We start from the raw sequence: 24,358 nt of genomic DNA, 5'->3' as shown, positions 1-24,358 counted from the left end.
CATCCACCCATCCATCCAACCACCCATCCATCCACCCATCCATCCATCCATCCAACCATCCATCCAACCATCCATCCAACCATCCATCTACCCATCCATCTATCCATCCATCCATCCATGCAACCCACCCACCCACCCATCCATCCAACCATCCATCCAACCATCCATCTACCCATCCATCCATCCATCTATCCATCCATCCATCCATGCAACCCACCCACCCACCCATCCATCCAACCATCCATCCAACCATCCATCTACCCATCCATCCATCCATCTATCCATCCATCCATCCATGCAACCCACCCACCCACCCATCCATCCTAACTACCCACCCACCCATCCATCTATCCACCTATTCATTCATCCATCCAACCATCCATCCACCCATCCATCCACCCATCCACCCATCCATCCAACCATCCATCCATCCACCCATCCATCCATCCACCCATCCATCCAACCCACCCACCCACCCATCCATCCAACCATCCATCCACCCATCCATCCATCCAACCATCCATCTACCCATCCATCCATCCATCTACCCATCCATCCATCCATCTATCCATCCATCCATCCATGCAACCCACCCACCCACCCATCCATCCAACCATCCATCCACCCATCCATCCATCCAACCATCCATCTACCCATCCATCCATCCATCCATCTATCCATCCATCCATCCATGCAACCCACCCACCCACCCATCCATCCAACCATCCATCCACCCATCCATCCATCCAACCATCCATCTACCCATCCATCCATCCATCTATCCATCCATCCATCCATGCAACCCACCCACCCACCCATCCATCCAACCATCCATCCATCTATCCATCCATCCATCCATCCATCCATCCATCCACCCACCCATCCATCCATCTATCCATCCATCCATCCATCCATCCATCCATCCATCCACCCATCCATCCATCCATCCATCCCTCCATCTACCCGTCCACCCATCTGTTTGTCCACCTCCTTCATTCCCAGCAGACCGGTCAGCTAGCCAGGCCTTGTTGCTTGCTGGCTGCAGAGCACAGGGCCAGGGGCTCCCCTCCAGGGCTGGAGAGATCTCTGTCCCTGCTCTGGCCCTGACCTCCCTGGAGTTTCCGCTGTGGGGCAGGGCGAGGACAGGAAAGGCCAGCATAGTCCCTGAGCACCTACCATGCCCAGGCGCAGCCCGGCCCACACGTCCCCAGCACTGACCCGTTTAGCAAGAGCCCTATGAGGCGGACACTGTCCCCATTTTTCAGGGAGGAAACTGAGGCCCAGAGAGGCAGTGTAAGCAGCTCAAGGTCAGAGGCAGAGCACACAGAGGACAGGATCCACGCTGACTGTCCCTTTAACAGAGGGAGCGGCGCCAGCACTGGCACTGTCCCCGAGCAGGGTGCCCTGACCATCACACCCCCCAGCCTCCCGACCACCTGGGCAAGTTCTACTGTCTCATCTTCCCCCACCTGTTTTGGAAAGGGAGACACAGGAGCCAGGAGCACGGCCCAGCACCGGCTGCCGGCTGCCTGGAAGACACCGCACCGGATCGGATTGGAGCCCCAGCCCCTGAGCGGCTGCCGCCTCCCGGTTGCCATGGTGCCGGGGAAACACCACCTGTCCCCGGCGCCTGGCGTCCGGGCAACTCCTCACCTTCCTTCCAGAATCCTGCTCTGGGGGCCTGGGCCGGGGAGGAGAGCTGGCTCCTGCAGGGCCCCTTCACAGAATGATGCACCCCTGCGGTGACACAGAGGGACAGGCACGGTGAGGACACAGAGCCCGCACTGGACCAGATGCCTGTCGGTGCCCACTGCGCCCTCCATGCAGAGCCGCCTTCTCTAGCTCTGGGGCAACCATGCGACGAGGATGGAGTGGCTCCGGGGTCACAGCGCGCCCCTCTGTCCTGCCACCTGCAGCCCGCAGGCCTCTCCTTCCTGGGTGCGGATCTCGAGGACCCAAGTCCCAGAGTCCATGCTGCTCAGGGCAGGTGCAGGCCGAGCTCTGGGGGGCAGGCAGGGATTTTCTGGGCTGTGCTCTTTGACTGAATTTTCAGGGTGCCACACCATGGCTCCTGGCGGGCACCCTCAGGCTTGGGGCTGCAAACCCGGGGCTCTGACTTGGGCCACTCCAGGCTCCACCCTCCTCAGGGAACTGCGTCTCCAGCTGCCGGCTGACGATGGGCAATAATGGACAGTCCGGGGGCTGGGGATTTAGCTCAGCGGCATAAGCGCCTGCCTTACAAGCAGGCAGTCGTGAGTTCGATCCCTGGTACCGATAAAAACGAAAAAGACAAAAAAAAAATAATAATAATAATGGACAGTCCGGAAAGATCTTTGCAAAAAGCCACATGTCAGGATGGGCTTTAACAAAGGAAGCTTCACACTAAAATCTGAAGGTGTCACTGGAAGCCACGCCCACGCCCACGGGTGAGACTCGCTTCCAACCTTCCTCAGGCTGCCCCTCTTCCCAACATCCCCCCACCCACTTCTGCCCAGCACACTCCTACACACCCTTCAAGATCCAAACTGAAGTGACCACTCCAGCTGAGTGTCCCCTCAGTTGCCTGCTCTTTTGTTCTCCAGCGGCTCTCACGCCACAAACAAAACCCAGCAGGGCAGGGCCCTGCTCTCTCCCCATCCCCTGGGCCGGCACCCCATCCCCGCACACAGTGAACAGAACCATCGAGAGCTAAATTCGTTTTCCCTCGGTCTGGGAATCCCACCGTGCACGCCCGCCCTTTGCCATCCGCAAGAGAAGGAGCCCGAAGTGAAACCAAATCACCGTGGCTTTCCTCACACGCTCAGGGAGCCTCGGAGGAAACTCCTGCCCTGGATGATTGAAGGAATTTGCCTTTATTTTTGATTTGTGCCAATATCTAAGAAAACGGCACTTTATTTTGAGCCCATCCAGCGAAAAGGAGCCTGGGAAGCTGGCGCAGGAGACAAACTTTCCCGGCCCAGTCTCCCCATGCAAACCGCTCAGCCGGAGGAGCCGAGTCCCCTCCCCTCCCCCTCCCTCCCCCCTCTCCCTTCCTTCCCCCTCCCTCTCCCTCCCCCTCTCCCTTCCTTCCCCCTCCCCCTCCCCTCCCTCTTCCTTCCCCCTCCCCCTCCCCCTCCCTCCCTCCGAAGATCCCAGAGCACCTCCCGGGCTGCCAGCGAGGGATAATCAGATTATGTAGCTGGGGTTTCAAAGAGCAGGGTTTGTCTCATTTTCCAGGCAAGTGTGAACAGAAAAAAATTTTTTTTCCTTCCAGGGTTCAGTTAAGAGCTTGCAGAACTTAATTCAGTGTTAAATGGGTGTAATTTGGGAAACTCATGCATTATTTCTTAATTTCTAGAAGGCACATCTGCACACATCTGCTGCGGCAGGTCGGGTGCGGACAGATGGGGGCTCTGGCGGTGTGCACCCCAGACGGGGACCCAAGCGTGTAGCACAGGCCGGCGGGGACATCCTGGAAAGCAGGGTTGGAGGCACCTTCTGCTTTTCCACCTGATGCCCAGGGTAGGGGGTGCCTGCAGCAGCTCATAAAAAGGGTGCCTTGGGGTTCTGGGGTTTCATTATCCAAAGAATTTGGACTCCCCTGCCCAGCCTCAGAGGCCTATGGCAATGCCCACTGTGTGTGGTTGGATACCCTGGGCCTTCGAGGACGTCCAACTCTCTGTGTGACCTTGACACCCCAGTGGCTCCATCAGGGGTCCCCCCAGCAGCGACCCCATTAGGGTGCAGTGCACACACTTAGGGTGCTGCTGCCCGGGTTTGGTCTGCATCCCGTCCCCTTCTAAGCCAGGGACCATGAGGCTGGGACAAGGGTGGAGGGAGGAGGCCCAGGACGCCCAGGCCAGGCCCTGACCCCAAAACCCCCAAGCTGGCCACAGCGGGGGACAGGGGACAAAGTGGGGAGTGCGGAGCAGGGACATCCAGAGCCCCAGCTAGAGGACCCCAGCAGGTGCTAAACTGGTCACACCCAGGCAGGGAGCCGCAGGGGACAAATCAGGGCAGCCGGGGGAGTCTCCCAGTGTCCCGAAGTGGGGCACCCCGCAGGGGTCAAGGGAGGGGTCAAGGGAGGTGTGAGCTGGGGAGGGGGGGAAGGAGGAGCAGGCAGGGCTGGGGCCTTCCTGGTGGGGCACCTGCTGCACGGTGCTCAGGATGGCCTGGGGCGGGCGGGGCACCTTGGGGCGCTGGGCTCAGGTGTTCAGGACCCCACCTTTTTTGGGAAACAAGCACCTCTATTCTCAGGGCTCCAGAGAGTAACTTCAGAGCAAGTGGGGAAGCCACTCTGGGGAGCAGGGCCAAGTGCAGGTCATTCTAGGACCTCTGTGGATCTGCTGTGTGTCAGCAGGGAAGCCAAAGCACAGGGCTGGGTTAACAGAGGTAGGGCACCAGAGAAAGGAGGCGATGCCCAAGGAAACGCGTCAGTGACCAGCAGTCCGCCTCCAGCAGCCAGGTGAGGTCTCAGGTTGCGCCAGCCATCCTGGCAGGAGCTGGCTCTGACCTGGCTTTGTGTCTGGACCACACTCACCGCCCCAGGCTGTGTCAGCAAAGCTGTGGACACAGCTGAGGCAGCCAGACCTGGTGTCATCTGCCACCCTCCCTGGACACCAACAGCCTGCTGCCTGGGCAGCCCATGTTCTCCTGGACCTGCTGGGCAGGAGGAAGGGCTAGTGACCGTCCCAGGGGATGAGGCCCTGGTGTCTTCGTGTCCCCAGCCACTGACCCTGCTGCCCCTGGACTAGGGGTCACCAAGCCTAAAGCTGTTCCCCCACTCCGAGGCCCTCGGCCAGGCTGGGGGTGGGGTGGAGTTCCTTACTTCTGCACGCCACCCCTTTGCTCAGCCCCTCAGGTCCAGGGGGGACAGACCCTTCCCCTCCTGGCTGCAGCCGCACCTGGAGGTTCTGTGTCCCACAGCCATCTCCTCCCTCTGCAGACTCTCCACTCAGGCCCTTCCTGCACCCCAAGGGACACCAGGCGCTTCTGTGTGTGTCCCTAAGGTCCACACGCTGGCCCAGACATGCCTGAACCCACTAGCTTGTCACTGGCCACTTCTTTCCTGGTCAGCTTCCTCCAACCAGGGTGGCAGGGAGGGAAGGACAGGATGGACGGGGACAGGTGACGAGGGTCGCCTCTCACAGGGCAGTCCCAGCCACTTGCTCATCCTCAAAAATCTGATCCCACCCCCTTGTCCCCCTAAGCTCCAGGCCAGGGAGCTCAAAAGACCGGGGTGGGACTGACAGGGACAAACACTTGCACACACACACATGCACATGCACATAGGCACACACGGGTCCAGGCCAAACACCTCCCTGATGCCCGAGACAGAGAAGCCAAACCCGAATGACCAGGACATTAAAACCCCTGCTGATCCTCTAGCCTGAGCTCCAGGGAACAGGGCCAGCCAGGCTGCAGAACTTCCAGCCAGGACAGGCAAGCGGCACACGGATGTCAGGGCAGGGAAGTGTCCTGCCCTGAGCAGTCACAGGACCAGAGAAGGAAGCAGGTCCTGCATGGACACCAGGGACCCAAGGTGACTGTGATTCTTGGTGACATTTCCCATCCACTTCCATGCTTGGCCAGGCTGTTTCCAAAGGTCCCCAAGGGACACATTCGGTCGCTGGGAATCTGGTGTAGGAACAAAGGGCAGAGCGGGGCTGGAACTGCCCATCGTGTGGAGCTGAACCCACCAGTCCACCAGCGTTTCAGCCGCTGCTCAGGGTGACTGTCAAAGCCCATGGGTGATGGACGCTGGCTTAGACGTCACCAGGGGGCCAGGGCCTCACTTCACAGACCAGGACACTGAGGCCCGGTGTCAGCACTGGACTTACAGGGTTTTGTGTGTGACCTCCCGGCAACCCGGTGGGTGAGCAAAGGCTCCGCTGGGGCTCAGTGGATAGGGAAACAACAGAGGCTCCCAACGGAGGCTCCAAGTGGAGAACCGGGTTCAAGGGTTCAAGGTCACACGGCTGGGGAAGCCAGGGCTGGAGGCCCCTGGGGCCTCGGGCAGGGCACTTTCTGATCTTCCCATCCTGTTCTGGCAGGGACAGCCACTAAACCAAGGGGACCCGGAGGCCCAGAGAGGCGGGAGAGACCCGCAGGCTCGCTTGGAGATGCTCCGGGGGATTATATAACCCCCTCGCCAGGGGCTGCTCCCAGAGTGCCACTGAGGCAGCCGGGTGGCCGAGAGACCTCCAGCCAGCCGGCCGGCCTCCCACCAGCCGGCTCCGCTTTTTCCAAAGAGGTAACAGTTGGAGGCGCCAGGACACCCTGGCTTTTCTTCCTCCTTTCTTTTCTCCCTCTTGCTGGCTAACAAATAGTCATACCGATAATGATAATAATAATTAGAATAAATATAACCTGAAGACGCTTGGGGTCTCGTTGCTATGACAACCCTTGGCGATCACGGTGCTTCCCAGGCCGCCGCCACCGGGCCACCCAAACCCCGGGCGCGGGATCAATCTTGCTTCGGCCCTGGCAAAGAGGCGGCGGTTTCGCGGGGGTCACGGGGTGGGCTGGGACCCAGGGGAGCGCACTTGGAGGAGGACCTTATCCGAGCCCCGCACCCCCCGGCCAGATCCCCGGAGCTCGCCGAGTCCGCAGCGTGGCCCCGGCCCCGGCCCCTGTCCCTGCCCGGCGCGCACCCGGCAGCCGGCTCGCTGCGCTCCCGGACTAGGTCGGTCCCAACCTTGGACACGGATTCCGGTCCCGGTCCCGGCCGCCGCGTCCCGGCACGATGCGCCCCAGACTGCTCTCGGACCCGGGCCCCTTCTTCTCAAGGCTCAGCGGTCCCGAGCTCGGCGCGGACCCCGGTGCAGGGCGGCCGTCAGCCGCAGCCTCACCCCAGTGCGCGCCCAGGGGTCCCGGGCCCTTCTCCAGAGCGTCCCGCACCCGGATGCACCTTACGCGCGTCTCCCGCGCGCCCACCTTCCCCGCCGGCTGCCGAGCGCTGCCCGGCGCCCAGACCCCGCCCCTCCGCCGGACCCTCCCCCCTTTCGCGCCCCCCCCAGCTCCGCCCCTGCCCCCCGGGGGACCCCGGCCGCCCCTCCCCCTCCCCCGGCCCGAGCCGCTCACCTAGTGCCGCCCGCGTCGCTTCCGCGCTCTGCGCCGCCGGAGCCTCCCGGCGCCGCCGCCGCCGCCTGCCGGCCGGGGTTGCCCACGCCCCGCGCCCCGAGCCCCGCCGCCGCCGCCGCAACAGTTGTCCCGGCGCCCTCGGGGTCGCGGGGCTCGGGGCGCGGAAGGCGCCCGGGCTGGGCTGGGCCGGGCTGGGGCCGGGCTGGGGCCGGGGGTCCCGCGCCCCGAGCCCGCGCCGACTCGGCCCCGCGCCCCGAGCCCCGCGTGCGCCCCGCGCTCCGCCGCCGCCGCCCGGCGCCCGCCCGCGCCCACTGCCCCGGCGCCGCCCGCGCCCTCGCACCCCCGCGCGCGCCGCTCCTCCCCTCGCGCGCCCCCCCGCGCTCGCCCTGCTCGCTCGCTCGCTCGCTCGCTCTCCGCCGGCTTCCTTTCGCAATCTCCGCTCCTCGCTGCGCGCTCGCCCTCCGCCTCCGGCTCTTCCCGGTGTTTTCTTGCGCGATCGGTGTGCGGTCCTGCGCTCCCTTCCCCTCTGCGTTCGCGTTTTCCCCTCCTCGTCTCCCTCCTTCACGAGTTCGTTCCCTTCCTTCTCCTCTACTTTTTCCTTCCTTTCTCCTTTCTTCCCCTCCCTCCCTCCTTCTCCCCTCTCCTTTGTTCCCATCGCCTCCTTTCCCGCGGCCCCTTTATCTCCTTCTCTCCGCCCACCCCAGCCTCTGGCCCGGATCCCCGGCGCGCTCACCTGCCTCTGCCCACTGCTCCGGCCCTGGCCGGCTGGCAAGGCCGGGGAGCCCCGAGGCCCCGCCCCTACCCCAGCTCCACCCAGTGGTCAAGGTCAGGGTCAGAGTGGCCTGGAGGACCCTTCCCTTCCCAGGAGCCCCTGTCCAGCTGCTCCCTGGGAGCACCTCCTCCCCAGCCCTCCCTCCCACAGCCCCCCTTTCCTGTCGGACCCGTGCCTTCAGCAGGAGGCTGTGCTGGCCCCCGGCCTCCCTGTTCCCCACTTTGCTCTGGTTGTGAGGAGGGTCTTTTGGGGACCACTCATATGCCTGCAGGGGACCTTGCAGACCCTGTGTCTTTTGGGAGGGAAGAGGGCTTTAGTGTCCAAGGGTGCGGGCCTGACTCCATCCCCCACTGTGTGGAGCCTCCTGCATGCTGGGTTTGGTTTTATTTCCCTAGATTTTGGTGGAACCTTGCAGGTCGCTCGGCAGAGCCTTCAGACGCTCTATGTGCTGCCTGCTGTGGGCGCTGGGTGGTGACCTTCCTACCTTAGAGACAGACGACCTGGGCTCAGAGAGGGCAGGACACTGCTCTGAGCCACACAGGAGTAGGATAGGCTGAGGCTCAGGCCTGCATTTGCCCGAGGTCCAGGCCCAGGCCCTGCACCTGAACCTCTCTGGGTGACCTCGGGACAGACACCTGCAACTGTTTGTCCAGCAGCCGGGCCAGTGCAGTTTGGAGACTGCATGGAGAAGACTTGGAGACCCGGGCTGCAGCGCCAGGGTCCACACGGCCGCAGTGCTGCTGAAGCCACAGCCCGAGTTCCTGTCAAGTTAAGGGTATGGGGGCTCAGGGAGGCCTGGCCATGCGACCGGGGCACCCAGCTGGAAGGGTGTGCCAGGACACAGCGCACCCCTCAAGCCCACCTGTGTCTGGGTGCCTGTGTCTCCCCATCTGGCAGCAGGCATCCAGGGCCTCCTCTCCTGTGGCTGTGCCCTGGGCAGTTGTCTTGAGTGGGTCCCTTCCACAGGGCGCCTGAGAACGCCCAGCAGGTGAGGTGGGAGTGGAGATGACACCTGCTTAGTCACTAGGGGCTGGGACGTGTGGTCCAGTGGTTAAGGTCATGGCCCCAGAGCAAGGTGGCTCCGAGTCTGCCTGGCCACAGCCTCTGGCGTGGCGCAGAGCTCCCTGAGTGTCAGTGTCCTTCCTGCCCCCAAACCCCCTGGGACAGAGATCCACCCATGTGGAGGAGGAAGCTGGGGACCAGAGGGGGTCAGGGATGGGCCGGGGTGGGGCTGGGCACAGCAGGGCACCCAGATTTCCACTTCTGGCTACATGGAGAGGGGTGGCCCTCTGAGCCCCCGGGCCTGGGCTGTGGTTCAGGGGTGCTCGTTCAGGGCCTCAGTGGGCAGGGGTGGTGAGTAGGGGTTTGAGCAAGGGTGTGAGTGTGTGCTTGTGTGTGTGTGCTGTCACGGGGGTATAGTGTGTTGCCTGGGGTGTGGTATTGATGCTGTGCACAGTGTACATTGTGTGTGGTGCCTGTTGTGTTGTAGTCGTGTCACGGGGAGTGTGGCTTGTGGATGGCACGTCTGTGTGTGTCGTTCAGACTTTGTACACGGGGGTGTGGTGTGTGGTGTGTGCGTGTGGTGCACCTGTGGAGTATGGTGTGTGCAGGCGTAGCATGTGTGCGTGGTGTGAGATGGGGTGGGTGTGTGGTGTGTCTGTGTGTGAGGTGTGTGGTAGGCGTGCTGGTCATGTATACGGCGTGTGTGTGTTGAGTGTGTGTAGTGTGTGCACTGTGGGCTGCATGGAGCAGTAGAAGGAGCAGCCTCTCCCCCCGGGAGCCGTGGGCGTGGTGGGTGCCAGCCTAGCTGGGGACAGCGTGGCATCCAGCACCACCGGCAGGGGGCAGCACTCCACACAGCCGACCTCTGCAGCAAGTGTGACCTCCTCCCGCTGCCTGTGAGGGCTGTGCACCCTCCTCCCCTGCCCAGCGGGAAACCACACACCTCCCTTGGCCTTTTCTGCAGAGGGAAGGAAGCTTCCTTCCATCCAGCTCCTGGTAGCAGTGGTCCCCTTGGCTTGTGGCCGCACCACCGCCGGGCACAAGGCCAGCCTCTTGACCCTCGCTGTCCACATGGCCCTTTCTGGTCAAAACCGCACATGATGGAAGCGGGGGTGGGGGACCCCGAGGCCATCGGGCTCCTCCTCCCAGCGCCAGGTCCTCAGCTCAGGCCTCTGCACAGTCCTTTCCCCTGCCTGCCATAAGAGGCCACACTCATAGATTCTATCCAAGGGGCGGGCATCTGTGGGAGCTGGCAGCAGGAGCAGGTTAGGGGCACCCACAGGGCGACCTGATCCGGAACACATCTACCTCAGGGTCACATAGGGACCCACAGATCCTGGTGAGGCCTCCTGGCTTGGGAATGGGCTGAGAGCTTTCAGACTGCGCGGTGTCTCCCCCAGCCCGGCTCTGAGCACCATGCTCTGTCCCCCGCGGTAATCCACAGTCCTTATTTACTATGTCGCAGCCTTCGGGAGGCCTGCTCCCCCGCAAACCCCGGCTCACCGGGCAGCCTGGGATGACTCAGTGCTCTCTCTTGGTGAACGCAGCCTTTTCAAAGGGCTGGCTGGGGAGGAAGCTAAATTTACAGCCAGGCTTCCTGAGCACATCACCTGCCACATCAAAGTTGCTGCCATGTAATTAGCAGTCAGGACACCAGGCGTTCCTCCCCGGGAGGGGCCGTGGGAGAGGCCGAGACCCTGGTGGGCAGGAGGAGTCCCCAGGCTTGGCGCCTTCCCGGGAGTAGTCCTCCTGCCAAACCCCCTCCAGTCCTTTTTCCTCTTCAAGATCTTGAGGTCCCCACCCCTGGCCCCATTTCCCACATCAAGACACGGGGCAAGGATGAGAGTTGAGAGCCCTTTCCTCTCAGGAGCGGGTTGAGGGTGTGGTCACAACGGTACTGACCTCCATCGGCTCAGGAGTGTGGGACAGGCTGTCCTGCTGCCCGTGGGGCAGATGCTTTTGTTTTGGGGGTGCCCATGCTTTGATCATGTTTTTCTACCAGCCAAAGGGGTGAAAATGGGGCTCTCTAAAGGTGGGAGTCCTGAGCTGCAGACATCCCCTCAGGGTCCTTGCTGCTGACCATGGGCACTGTTGTGCTCTAGGAGTGAGTGACCAGGCAGACAGGGCTGCCCATACCTGCCAGCGCTGCTGCAGAGGAGGGCTGGGTTTGAATCCCGGCTGCTGCAGAGCCTGGTGACGTCCTCAGCCTCGGGGTGCTCAACCTTCAGTCCTGAGGCTGGACAGGTCAGGCCAGGCACATAGTAGGTGGGCACCGCTGTGGTCCCAGAGACTTGGGAGCCTGGGTGGGGAGAGCTGGGCACCCCGAAGCCTTCCAGGGCAGGTGCTGTGCACACATGCCAGCAGCATGGTTGGCAGAGCCATGCTCTGCCCCCTTGTACCCTCACTGCCTCCCCAGGGACCAGCAGTGAGCGGCTTCCTCTTTCCCCAGGGTACGAGGCCGGGCTCCCAGCCCTCCGGTAAAGCTGGGCTTTGTCTGCAGACAGTGCACCGGCAGGCCCGGCCCTCCCTGGCCTCCTTCCCAGGGTGCCCCTGCAGCTGTGCCGGTGTGGTTAAGGGTGCTGATCAGTTGGCCTTGGGGCGAAGAGCCGATGGGAGCACTTGGCCCCAACACTCAAACCCTTTGAAAGCCGAGTGTCTCGGCCATCGGCGGAGGAAGCCCAGGGACCTGTCATGGTTTAGAGCTAGGTGTCCCCAAAGCCCCGTGTGCTTAGAGGAGGGGCTGTGGAAGGCGAGTGTTTCGTGGGGTGCTGCATGCACCAGAGGAGTCTGCGCTGACCGGGCCACTCCTTGGCTTACGGATGGAGGCGGTCGCACCTTCGGGACAGAGCTGGCTCCTGGCTCAGCCTTCATCCCAGTGAAAGGGGCGAACTCCTGTCAGGCTGGCAGCAGGGTTCCTGCCACACAGACAGAGCTCCCGGGGACAGGCCTGGACCCAGGACTGTCCTGGGACCTGTGAGGTCAGGCTCTACAGTGTTCCAGGCTCCTCATGGGGAGGATGTCGGCCACCAGGAGGGCGCCAGAAGGGAGACACCTTCATCACTTTCCCAAGGAGACTGAGTGCTACTCTGGGTCTCCCCACGCCTCAGTTTCCCCATCAGCACGCTGGCACTGGTGATGACCCGCTCAGGCAGCCCCAGGCTCTGTTCTTGGTGATCTGCTCGATCTTGGCAAGCCCCGAGAGCACGGGTGCCAATCTTTCTGTCCTTATCATCGGCTTCGCAGGTGACAAGCGAGAATAGAGGTGACATGCTGAGGTCACACCCTGACTGCTGGGCTTGACACACCAGCTGGTGCCTGGACAGAGCCTCCCTCCAGCCCACGCAGCTTGATTTGTCATCTGTGGACCACAGCAGGTGGGCAAGGCTGGCCAAGGGCGTCCCCACCAGTCCCTCGGGTCCCTACTCTACCCCACAGTGACAGAGCCTGCTCCTGGCTTCCACACTGTGCGGGTTTGGATTCTCCAGAGCCAGCTGTTCTCATGGCTCGTGGATTCTTCCTATGAGGGGTCTTGAACCCATGCAGAGACAGGTGATGAGAATTACTACCATGCAAGCTGAGCACCCCAACATCCCCTCAACCAGCCTGGGGGAGCCGCCCCAGGATAACCGCCAGTGCAGGAGTCAAGGTGGTCCAGCCTCAGGTTCACCAAGCAGCCCCCAGCTGGTTGCACCCTGCAGAAACATCGTACAGGGGTTCTGCGCCAGCCTCTTAGAGCTGCTGGCAGCCAGTCCAGAGCTCATGTGTCCAGCCCTAGGTCATGCGCACGGCAGATGAGAGCACAAAGCCTGTCCCAGGGGCTAGAGTGGCCTCAATCTGCATGCTGTGCCCTTATACTCCCAGAGGCTGAGCGGGACGCTCTGGCAGGACAGTCTCTGTGGTAACCTCTGGGTCTGGCCAGGTTGGCTTGAGCCCCGAGTGTAAGATCTGCCTTTTCTGTCGGCTGGGTCTGGAGCAAACGTGTGCTCCTCTGGCCGCCCGTCCAGGCTGTGCACTGTGTCGACTCGGCAAGTACCTGTTTTTGGGGCCCAGTTAGATTTCCTACCCGGCAGGGCTGCTGGCCTCTGAGGGCCTCAGATGGGCTCCCGGAGCCCTTGCAACCCTCTGAGAAGTTGCTTCTGTGTGTTCTTGTTTATGCACAGCAAAATCGTGTCCAGAGAGGTCAAGAGGTGTCCCCAGAGCAACACAGCCGGGAGCTTCTGAGCTGAGCTTAGAACCTGGGTTGTGCATCCCCCAACCCAAGCCCCTGCCCTAGACCTCAACACAGCAAGGCACAGAAGGGAGGCTGTGGAGACGGACCGGGCCTGGCTGCACCTCCACAGGCCTCGGTGTCCCTGCTGGCTCCCGGCTCCCAGCCGGGCCTCTCCTGCTTCACTCTCCTGGTGGGGTGCGGGCTCCCTTGTAACCTCCTGTTTCCTCGGAGCCCGGGGAAGGAAGAGCCCAGCACTGAGTCCTGTGCCAGTGAGGACCAGAACAGACGCTGGCAGCGCTGGGTAGCTGGGCAGAGCCACGGCCAGGCCAGGCAGCTGTTGCCTGTGTGGCCCCAGGCCAGCCCCCGCCACCAGCCGCGTCTGGGGTGAGTCAGCACCGCCGCCACCGGGGTGTGGCCAGGGTCAGGTGGTTGAGGGGTGTGGCATGGGCACAGGCCCAGGACACCCACGGGCCCTGTCCAGAGTGCTCCTGGTGGGCCACAGCCAGCCAACTCGGGCAGCTTTAGAGGAGGAGGAAGGAAGGGAGCGATGCCAGAGCCCAGAGCTGCATCCGCGTGCCTGTGTCGGGCTCTCTGCTTCCTCATGAGCTCTGCTGCCCACCATGAGCCAGGGATTATTTCGCTTCAGCTGAGGACAGGGAGGACCCAGAGCTTATGCACCTTCCACAGGGCCACACAGCAGGTGATCGGAAGATCTGCCAAGCTCAGAGCCGTTTCCAGCAGCATCGCTTCCTCTGCAGAGAAGCTTCCCCTCCCCGTGTGGAGGCCCAGTGGAGTCGCAGCCTCGGCCTAACCCTCCCCCTACCCAATGCCAGGCACTGGGAGTGCCCGGGCCTCCAGAGGTGTCTTTGCTCCCAGGTACCCTGGAAACAGTGCCTGGTCCCGGAGTCTGGGCCAAAAGAGGATGGGCAGCCTTGTGCCCCAGAGCACCATGGGAGTATCTTGGGCATCACCTTAAACTGGGAATCTCAGCCCATGGCCTGCCACAACAGCCCAAGAGCAGCAATGTGAGCACCAGCTGCAGTGGAGAAACTGAGCGTTAGACAGACTAGGGACTCCCCAGGCCCTAGCACATCCACCCCTTGTTCCCCTCTGTATCCCATTTAAAAGTGACACCTCCAGATAAGTTCATAAACTCTGCCTCTTACTAAGCAGCAGTTCCCCTGTATGAGTCACTTTTTTCTTCTGAGCCTCAGTGTTCTCATCCAGGAAATAGGGCCAGCAGTCCCTGCCTTTTGAGGACCCCATGACAATTGGCCAGCTGAGGCCAGAGCCTTGTGCAAAGTAGGGGCTCTCTCGGTGCCTCCTCCCAGCCACCCCATTAGAGGCCAGGCCTGCAGCTTGGTGACACTGACACCATGGTGACACTGACACCATGGTGACACTGGGTCTTAGCTAGGTGCAAGGGAGAAGTGCCCACAAATGGGTTCGTAAGCCATGGTGTCATGGTGTGCACATCACTGTGTGCTTACAGCAAGCCGGGTGACACGGCCAGGCTCTGCGGGGACATGCACCACTGTCTCAAGGCCACATGAAGACGCCCAGCCCAGGGGAACCAGTGAACACCAGACAGGTGGGCTGCTGCCACCTCTGATTGTAAGTGAAAGAAATTTGTGTGACCAAAAAAAAAAAAATACAGCAATGCTTAAATGAAAGTAGAAGTTATTATAGTGAAATGTGCGAAGCACCCTCCAGTCCTCCCCCGCTCATCGGACACGTGCAGCCCACGTCGGCGCCACTTTCCGAAGCAGCCCTGCAGGGCTCTTCTGTCAAGTAAAGGGCAATTTCTGTCAAGTAAAACCATACCAGAGGGGGGCCGGGGATTTAGCTCAGTGGTGTAGGCGCCTCCCTGGCAAGCGCGAGGTCGTGAGTTTGATCCCAAACAAAAAAATCAAACTGTTCTGACTCCCACGTTCAGGAATAGTACAGGATGGAAGAAGGCCAGTTTGGGGCCACCACGTTGTGGCCTAACAAAATGCCCTGGCGTGGCACATGCTTGTAACTATGGCTCCACTGTGCCCACTCCCGGGAGGAGGCCACTGTCGCCCCGCCCACCCCACAGCACGCTGAGGCCAAAGGCTTGCACCCCGAGGGGCAGAGCCCGGCATGTCGAGGAGGGCGGGCAGCGGGGTGGACATGGGTGGGGTCACAGTGACCTTGGCCAAGGCCTCAGCCAGGCTGGTGCTGGAGGTGGGGCAGGGCAGGTGTGTGCCCGACGGAGAGCCGGAAGCTCGGGCTCCTCCTGGTCTCAGACAGGGTCCTGCCAGGCGGTCCTGGTGATTCACCCCACAGGGCTACTCTTCCCCTCTGGCCCCCAGCTCCTGCCCTTTGGTGGCTTCTCTGGATGCCAGCGCTGCTGCCTCCCTGGAAATCCTTCCATGGCGCCCTACCGGGTCTGGGTGAAGTCCGGCCCCACTGCCACCTACCTCCCAAGACTGTGCCTCTTTGCCACTGTGCCCTGGTGCTGTTTGCATTGCCCAGACACTGTCCCGCAGCTCCGTGCCTGTGTGCTCCCACCGCGCCCTCTCTCCCTTCCGGAAGCTTCTCCGAACGTCTCCCTGGGTTCCAGCTTCCGGTGGGCCTCTGACCACGCAGACCTGGGTGTGTGGGGGAGCAGGAAGCCCTTATGGCCTTCGGTCTCCTGGGCACCAGTCCGTCCCCATTTGCAGTTGGCACTGATGGGCACATTTGGCACCGGCCTCGCACCCCACCCTCCAGCTCCGCAGACCCCACTTTAATTAATTCTCCCCAGACCCTGGGCAAAGCTGCTCTTCCCACGGCAGATAATGATGTGTGAAGCCCTTTAGGCAAGACGCTGTGATTAATTCCGCTTGCAATTAGAGCCCTTTCCCCACCTGCCAGCCCCGCCCGGTTCTGGGCCGAGCCTCCTGGGACCCCACGGGCCCAAAGGCTCTATCGCAGAGTGTTTGTTATTCTTCTGGAACTGTGAGTGAGACTGTACAAGCTCACTGCTGAAACAGGGCGACGTCAGCCCAGGAGATGACAAGGCACGGCAGAGGGGGGCAAGTCAGCTGAGCAGCTGGGGTCGGGAGGGCCTGGAACTCACAACGGGAGCTCACAACCTGGAGGTGAAAGCTCGCCTCCTCCAGGAAGCCCGCCTGACGCGTCTGTTCAGACTGGCCTTGCCTTTTCTGCTTCCCTCTGGCCTTTAGCACAGATGCTGCTGTTCTAACAGATGATGCTCTGGCTTGGCCTGGCCTTCCCAGCCACACTGCAGGTTCTCGCCACCAGAGTCAAGTCTCCTGAGAGGTACTGGTGAACTGGCTTCCAGTGGGTGGGGGGGTGGTATGTGTGGAGGAGTGGGTGAAGGGTAACAGTGAACAGGAACAGGTAGTGGGTGGGGGGATGGATGGGTGGATGGATGGATGGATGGATGGATGGATAGACGGAAGGGTGGATGGATAGGTGGATGGATGGGTGGGTGGATGGATGGATAGATGGATGGATGGGTGGGTGGATGGATGGATGGATGGATGGATGAGTGGATGGATGGATGGGTGGATGGGTAGGTGGATGGATGGATGGGTGGATGGATGGGTGGATGGATGGATAGATGGATGGATGAGTGGATGGATGGATGGGTGGATGGGTAGGTGGATGGATGGATGGGTGGATGGATGGGTGGATGGATGGATGGGTGGATGGATGGGTGGATGGATGGGTGGATGGGTGGGTGGATGGGTGGATGGATGGGTGGATGGATGGGTGGATGGATGGATGGGTGGATGGATGGGTGGGTGGATGGATGGATGGGTGGATGGGTAGGTGGATGGATGGATGGGTGGATGGATGGGTGGATGGATGGATAGATGGATGGATGAGTGGATGGATGGATGGGTGGATGGGTAGGTGGATGGATGGATGGGTGGATGGATGGATGGGTGGATGGATGGGTGGATGGGTGGGTGGATGGATGGGTGGATGGGTGGATGGATGGATGGATGGGTGGGTGGATGGGTGGATGGGTGGATGGATGGGTGGATGGATGGGTGGATGGATGGATGGGTGGATGGATGGGTGGGTGGATGGGTGGAAGGGTGGATGATGAATAAGTGTGTAAAGGACACATAGACAATGGGTGTATGAAGTAGGTGGTGGGCTAATGAGTGAATGATGGGCAGGTAGGTTTGCAAAACGATAATAAAGTGGTAAAAATAGTTTTCCTGTGTCACTATTTATTGAGATATCAGGCATGATTGGAAACATTTTACACAGGCAGTCACCTGCCTCTCAGCCTCTTCGAGGAGCTGGTCCCAGGACCTCCACAGATACCAAAATCTAAGGGTTCTCAGGCACCTTAAATCCTGCCTGCCTTGCTCGTCATAATGGACGCAGTGCAAGTGTTGTGTAAATGTTTGCTCTGCCGCCTTGTGTAAGGGGTGATGGTGGAAAATCCATAGACGCTCGGTACAGATGCGATATGTTTTTCAAATACTGAATCCACAGACGAGGAAGCTGCAGATCTGGGGATTGAAGGCCTCTTCCGAGAGCCGGGTGCTGACCAGCAAGGGCCCATATTGACCATCACTCCGTGCAGATTGCCAAAACCCAGCTCTCTCCCTGTCGCCGCCCTGCCCAGTTCCTAGCTGGCTCTCTGACATCTATCGTTAAGGTTCAGATCTAAGATGCCCCCCAAAGATCACGTGTTCTGCAGCAGGGCCCTGTGGGTGAGCGGATCACGCGGTGCTGAGTTCTGGCTGAATGTGCTCTTGGTGGGTGGGATCTGGTTGGAAGAGCTGTCACCGCTGTGACCCGGGAGAATATGTTACTGTCTCTGCTCTGTCCTTCTTGCCCTGATGTGAGCAGCCTTCCTCCCCCGCCAGGTCTTTCCGCTAAGCCTTCCTGCCTTGGAGGCAGCCAGCTGTGGACTGAATCCCCTGCACCTCAAGCCCCGTGGAAGCCTCCCCCTTTAAACTGTGGGTGGGGGGCACTGTGTGCAGTGATGGGAGAGGAACTATTCACAACCGACAAGGGTCTGCTCAGCGTCACGTGGTGGACTGCTGCGTACACACCGGAGACCCCTGCGTCCCCCACAGCTTCTTCCCACGTCCCGGATGGTTTTCTGTGCCGCCTCCTTCAGGGTGCAGCCCTCTCCCCACCCCACTGCAAGGCCTGGTGTCCCCCTGGCTTCCGGTACAGCAGTCACCCCCGTTTGTAAAGCCCTAAAGTGCTTTGAGGGTTTGGCTACAGTTATTACTAATAAAGTGTCCTCTTGCCCAAGGATGGTGGACAAGTGGTGGCATTGCTTCTCTGAGTGACCACACACAGGACATGCCCACATCTGAGCTGCTTTTAGCTCGGGGACAGTAGGGTGACCTTGTTGCCCTCCTCCCTGGACCCTGAGGAGCTAAGAATGGCCTAGGACAGCAGACGTCCCGTCATTGTCCTCCCCTGCCTGTGCCAGGGCAGGACTGGCCCCTCGCAGTGCGGCCAGCTGCTGCAGCATCTCTGGGCACCGGGCCGAACCCCGCCAGCTGTGTGTGAGAGAGAGGAGCGGAGCAGCGACAATTTGCATCTTCAAATGTGCTGAGCCAGAGCCGCTGCGTCCTTGCGGTTCCCGGGGGAGGGAGGGAGGGGGTGGCTGCACCACTTCGGGGGTGACCTTTAATCTCATTCCCCAGGTGCTAGAGCAGGATGGCCCTCACCCCCCCTCAGATCCTGTGCCCCCAGGCACCAGCTGTGCCAGGGGCACCCTCTTGCCTCAGCCTCCCCCAGTTTCCATGTGCAGAGGCAGGGGGGTCTAACAGCTCAGAACTGCTGCAGATTCAGCCAGACAACTTGGGGACCAATCCTAGACAGGCCACCTGAGGAGTCCCCCAGACCTCTCCTGTGTAAAGTGGGCAGCAGCCCATATCAAGCAGCTGGTGCAAGGGATATGTGCAGTGTGGCCCTTAGCAGGAGCTGCCGGAGTACACAGTAGGTGTGCTCACTCCAGGCTTGGGAGGTCGCACAATGGCCCTGTTCATCACCCAAGGGCCATGCTGGCCTGCAGGGGACCATCGGGGGTGGATTCAGAGGAAAAGTCCAGCGTAGGAGCAGGGAGAGACGTCCACATGGACGGTCTGTGCGGGTAGAGAGCTCCCCATTCCTTGGGGCAATCAAATATAACCGGACCTCTGCTTTCCAGAGAAATCACAGTCATTCACAGGCCCCGGGGGTCAGTGTGCACCCCAGAATCACAGTGCTGGGCTAACCTTATCCAGCAGTCCCCAACTTTTTTTGTGTACCACGAACGGAATTCATGGAAGAGAGTTTTCCCACGGAAGGGGGTGGGTGGGTGGAGTGATTCAAAGATGCGCACAGCCTGGATCCTGCACAGGTGAGGTTCACAGCATGGTTTGCTCTGCTGAGGGAATCTGCGTCTCTGGCTGGATGGGTGTGGCCAGGGTGGCCCTGACCCCTGAAGTGCCCGGAGGGTTGTGGACCCATGGTGACACCCCAAAAGGAAGAGATAGGTAGCGTAGCCCTCTGGGGTCTTTGTGCCCAGGTCCCCGAGCCTGCAGCAAAGGCCCATGACCCCGTTTTGCTGGCAGGGCTCGGGACACAGCCTGAGGCCTCCATCCTTAAGGGCTGGCCAGGACAGATCGTTCGGGTGATTCCTGAGCTCCTGCTGGCCTCTGCAGCCTGGTCAGGGCTGGCCCTCTAGGGCCTGGCTTCTGAGAAACACAGCGCTGGGTGGGAAATCCACTCCTGCTGGGCGGGGACGATGGGGGCTGGGTACTTTTTGAGCTGTGTCAGGCCTCTTCATCCCCTGCCCGGGGCCTGCCCAGGGCCATGCTGGCTGCAGGCAGGAGTCGCCCAGTCCTCCTGTGGACCCACGGAGGGAGCGTGCGGTTTCCCCTGCTGGACTACCTGGAACTCCTCAGAGCTCCCTGCATCCGGCCTCCTCCCGGTACCCAGCAGCCTCAGGGTTTTTGCTGTAATGGAATCGATGTAACGAGGACCATTTTCTGCATTAAGGCCTCCACTTAAAGCCCTCCCACCGGGACCAGGAGCAAGGTTGCTTTCACTGAACGAGGTGAAGTGGGCGAGCACCTCATTCCAGGAATCGCTCTGGGCAGCCTGCCTGGGGAGCCGGCGGGGGAGCTCTTCCAGGGGGATTTATAACCCAGACCCTCCTCCTTTTCTCTTGTCCATCGCCTGCTGCCAAAGCGCGTCTCCCTCCCTCGGGCGCAGTGGGTCGTCCTGGAAAGGTGGCTGCACATGTCTTGGATTGGGGTGCAGCTCTGCCCCCACTTCTTGTGTGGCCCGAGGAAGGGTCCCGGGCATGGGAGCAGGAAGTGCTGCCTCCTCTGCCGCTGCCCTCTCCTGGATGTCCCCTCCTCTAAACGGCCTCTACAGACAGGCTCCCCCGAAACCATGACTGAGCCGCGGTCTTTGTCCCGAGTTTAGCCCCTTGGCAGCCACACGAGCAGCGTGGGCACTCCCTGGCCCACTTTGCTGGCAGCAATGGGCGAAGGGCCCAGCAAGCAGAAGCAGGTGGTGGTCACTGGAGAAGGACCGGAGAGCAGTGGGGAGGCCATGAGGACCCGGCAAGGTGCGCTGTGACCCTCTGTGGAAACTGAGTCACAGGTGGGCTCTTTGTGCATAGCTGGAGGAGGATCCTGAGCTTCTTCAGGTCCCCCATGAGGCCTGTGATTCCCAAGGTCCTCTGGGCCAGGACTTGGTCACAGCAAAGTCTCCAGAGCCCGGCTATCTCTCTGCACAGCAGCAACTGATCCTCGGCTTCCAGAAAGGACCAGGCCCCTTCTGGCTGGGGTGCTGGGGACATCGGACAGGTGGGCCCCCGATGCCCAGCCTTCCCCAGCCCCCACCCAGCGCCAAGCCCTTCTGTATCACTCGAGCTGGAGATGTCCCATGGCTGATGGGCTGGGCTGGCCCGCTCCAGGTACTGTAAGGCCTTTGGGCTCCTGTCTCCCTCACCCCGAGGATCACCCCCGGGCACTGTGTCATCCCCCACCCACTGCGTTCCTCAGTCGCCCCTTCCATCTGGAGTCCCAGTGACGGGAAGGTGGGCTCCGTGCCTGCTGGGCTCTTGCTGGTCCCGGGGGCTGATCTGTAGTAGGTCCTCAGTAGCAATCTGCTGGGCAAGTGGATGAAGTCTTGGGGTGCCACCTTGGGGTACAGTGCCCCCAGAGTCTGTGGAGAGAACATGGGAGTGTGGACCTCCAACGGTGCCCCAGCTGTAAATCTAAATCGCCTGATTAAAGCGTGAGGAGGCAGTCAAGGCGGAGCCAGGGAGGATCTGGGAGCAGTGTCATTCCTGCTGGGCTTTGGGACCGGGCTTCCCCTCTCAGAGCGAGCAGCCGGGTTTGCTTTCATGACTTCTGGGGTTTCCTGGCCGGCTCTTCCCACGGATTACGTGATATTGTTACATAAAGCGGCTTCAATCATGGGAGCCCCGGACTTTGTTCTCACCGGCTCAGGAGCCAGAATCGGAGTCCAGCGGAACCAGCTGGGGCCAGGAGGTGAGCCAGCCGGGGATTGGGACCCTGGGCTGAACCTCACCTCACTGTGACCCCAGAAGAGGCCTGAGTCCTGGCCAGAGACCGCACAGGCGGCCGGCCGCTCCAAGGTCACCTGTCCCTGGTCCTCCCATCACTCCCTCCTCACCCCTCCAGGCCATGCTGAACACACGCCTCTTGGGACCGTGCCCTGGAGTCCCTGGGCCCCCACAGCCACCCTCCTTGTCCTCGGAGTCTCCCCATCACCTCCCACCCCCTCCCACCCCTTCCAGCCTGAGCCACTCTGGTGTCGCTGGAGCACACACTCAGGGCTCCACGGCTTACTGAAAGTCGGGGGTCATCTGGGATGGAGGGAGACTGGGGCCAAGGACACCCCCAGGAAGCCACCAGTCTCTCCAAGTATGACCTGGAGAGAAAAACCCCATAGCTCAGGGCTGCTGACCCTTTAGGCTGGGGCAGCTGGCTGTGCCTTGAGACCAGAGCTAGAGGGGTTCAGAGCCAGCCACGCCTCCTGCCAGGCTCTCTGGGGTCCTGATGTGTGTCTCTGGGTGGGAAGTGGCCGAGCCGGCTGGCAGTGGTGGAAAGGAGGGAGCCGTCAGAGCAGACCTTCCTGGAGGTGAGCAGGGCTCTGCTCGCCCCCGGCACCCCCTGTGGGGTGTGTGGAGCCCACCACGGGGTAGAGCCTGTGTTTTCCTTGTGTCCTTGTCATCCACGGGCTCGATCAACGTCTCCAAGCCACAGCTGTCTGCCGATCAGGCCTGGGCTGTATAAGCTGTGACTCGGTTTCTGCCTCCTGTCCGAATCCTCAGCCTGGCCTACAGTCAGGGACCGTGTCACTACGCTGAAAGTGGCTTTTGGAGCATCAGCAGCTTTGCCTGATGCTTAGGGGACCTGGGTCACCTGGTAAAAAGCCGACTGAGTCTGAAATACGTCCAGCCTGGTGGACAGGTGACCTGGGTAGGTCATCGCCTCACCCACCTGGGATGCCCCTGGGAGCTGATGGCGGTCAGTGTCAGGGTTCCCACTGTGGGGCCCCTGCTGACATGGGGGACCCAGGGCAAGCAGGGTTGGCAGCTCGTTGACCCCCCAGACCTGCTGAGCTGTCACAAGCTGCTCCACCCAGAGGTGCCCTGATGTTTCCTCAAAGGCCGAGAATGCACCCTGCTGCCCTGATGGAGCAAAGCCAGGGGTTTGCCACCCGAAGCCCAGTGCCCCCTCCAGGGCCCCGGCATAGAGACACCACGGCGGCTTTGGCTTTGTGGCGACTCCACTAAGGGAAATGGTTCCACGAGACACGGTGGTCCCTGCAGTACGGTCCAGAGCAGCTTGCCCCTCCCTGGCAGGTCTGAAAATCGCTCCCTGGGAGGGAGCAGCAGAGGGGCCTGGCCGGACTGAGGCCACCCTGGTGCAACCGGCCAAGGAAGCACGCTTGGCCCCCTGTCTGGCTTCTCTGTATCTCCTAGGGAGGAGGGTGTTTCTACCCTAGAAGGACAGAGCCCGGGTCACGCTCCTCTCGGCAGCAGAGCTGGGGTTAATCTGCTGGAAATGGAAAATAAATTCAATCAAGGCTCAGGCTAAGAGAGGCCAGCCCTGCAGTGACCGGGCTGACCGACGGGGCTGGGGACGCCTGAAGACATCCAAGCCAGGGGAGGGGAGCAAGGGGGGAGGAGCCCGGCCTTCCCCACGGTGGCGTGGCTCCTCCCACACTGGTGATGCAGGAAAGGTACCCAGGCGTGGTGGTGCATGCCTATAACCTCAGCACTCAGGAGGCTGAGGCAGGATGATCTCTGGGAGTCCGAGGCCAGCCTGAGCTACACAGTGAGTTCAAGGCCAACATGAATTATACAGCAGGATCCGGTCTCGAAAAAAAAAAAAAAAAAAAAACGAAATTAACACCAGGTTGTCCCACCAACGCAGGTGCCCAGTGTGAGGCCTGACACCCCACCCCCGCCACAAGAAGCCCTGCTCCCACCCTGGCACCCACTGTGTTCCTCCCTTTCCTCCTCCTGGGCTCAGGGCCTACGGTGTCCCCAGGCCTGTTTCTCCATGTCCTGGGTACTGGGGAGGCAGGACCGTGTCTTCCCCCACTTTCCAGGGCACAGGCCCCACACAGAAGGCAACTCTGTCCCCCAACACCGATCTCCCACCCTGGCCCATGCCAGTCCTGACGAACCTCTACACACCCTCCCTTGGGTCACGCTTCTGCCCGAGGCCTGCAATGTGTACTCCAACTGTTCCCATTGCACAGGTCAGGAGGCTGAGGCCTGGAGCAGGGAAGTGATAATGGATGTAACTGCCTGACGTGTGCTCTGAGCTCAGAGACAAGTGAGGTAACCTGGCTCTCGCTGTATGGTAGTTGACTGACCTCTGCTAACTCTGGGTCCAGGAGCAAGGCCCTCAGCCCTACCCAAGCCTGGGTGCCCTCCTCTGTTTATGGAGCCATCCCTGCCCCTCCCACCAGGCCCTGGGGTGCTGTGGGAGACCTGGTTTCTAGCTGTGAGTGCTGTGGGCTTGGGAGCCAGGCAAGTGACACAGGAGGGGGGCCTCTGCCACCCCGGGGCCAGGTGGGACTCAGGCATCCAGATGGGGTGACGCTGGCTCCTTCCTTTCCTTGCCTTCCAGGAGGACCTGCTCACACAGGACCTGGATCATCAACCTGCCCGGCGCCAGTGGCCGGAGAAGGGAGCAGGGAAGCCATTTAACGGTGACCAAGGTCCCCTGTGGATGGAGTGGGAGCGATTCTGCAGGGCTCATGGCCACGCCTGGACAGCGCCCAGCACTTTACCAGGATCCGGGAACCCCACACTG

The 24,358-nt window shown here is 61.3% G+C and overlaps 2 protein-coding genes across 5 annotated transcripts in view; one reads left to right on the top strand and one right to left on the bottom strand.

The window, feature by feature from the left end:
- Shisal1 (shisa like 1) overlaps positions 1–24,358 on the bottom strand; it is a 93,122-nt gene that overhangs the window by 42,436 nt on the left and 26,328 nt on the right. Inside the window, exon 1 of one of the 4 annotated variants that reach the window (XM_063243898.1) lies at positions 7,063–7,216. The exons of 1 other annotated variant lie outside the window; for it this stretch is intronic. The gene's annotated coding sequence lies outside the window, so the exon portion shown is untranslated. Of the gene's footprint in view, positions 1–6,676; positions 6,876–7,062; positions 7,217–24,358 lie in introns of those variants that run through there. 2 more of the 4 variants (XM_063243896.1, XM_063243899.1) reach the window with 2 other exon arrangements.
- LOC134474831 (basic proline-rich protein-like) lies at positions 6,375–14,719 on the top strand. The gene is made up of 4 exons (XM_063243668.1): positions 6,375–8,609; positions 12,080–12,210; positions 12,997–13,430; positions 13,734–14,719. The coding sequence occupies exon 1, from the start codon at positions 6,375–6,377 to the stop codon at positions 8,307–8,309; it is 1,935 nt and encodes a 644-aa protein (XP_063099738.1). The 3' UTR covers positions 8,310–8,609; positions 12,080–12,210; positions 12,997–13,430; positions 13,734–14,719.

The sequence above is a fragment of the Cavia porcellus genome, unplaced genomic scaffold, assembly GCF_034190915.1.
Source record: "Cavia porcellus strain 051 isolate PalLab524CR breed Dunkin Hartley unplaced genomic scaffold, mCavPor4.1 scaffold_40, whole genome shotgun sequence".
Lineage (NCBI taxonomy): Eukaryota > Metazoa > Chordata > Mammalia > Rodentia > Caviidae > Cavia > Cavia porcellus.
Note: the sequence above shows the minus strand (reverse complement) of the source record. Positions and strands in the feature narration are given on the sequence as shown.

Bases quoted from the DNA above. Each gene is read 5' to 3' on its own strand.
- LOC134474831 (XM_063243668.1), top strand. From the start codon at position 6,375: ATGACAACCCTTGGCGATCACGGTGCTTCCCAGGCCGCCGCCACCGGG.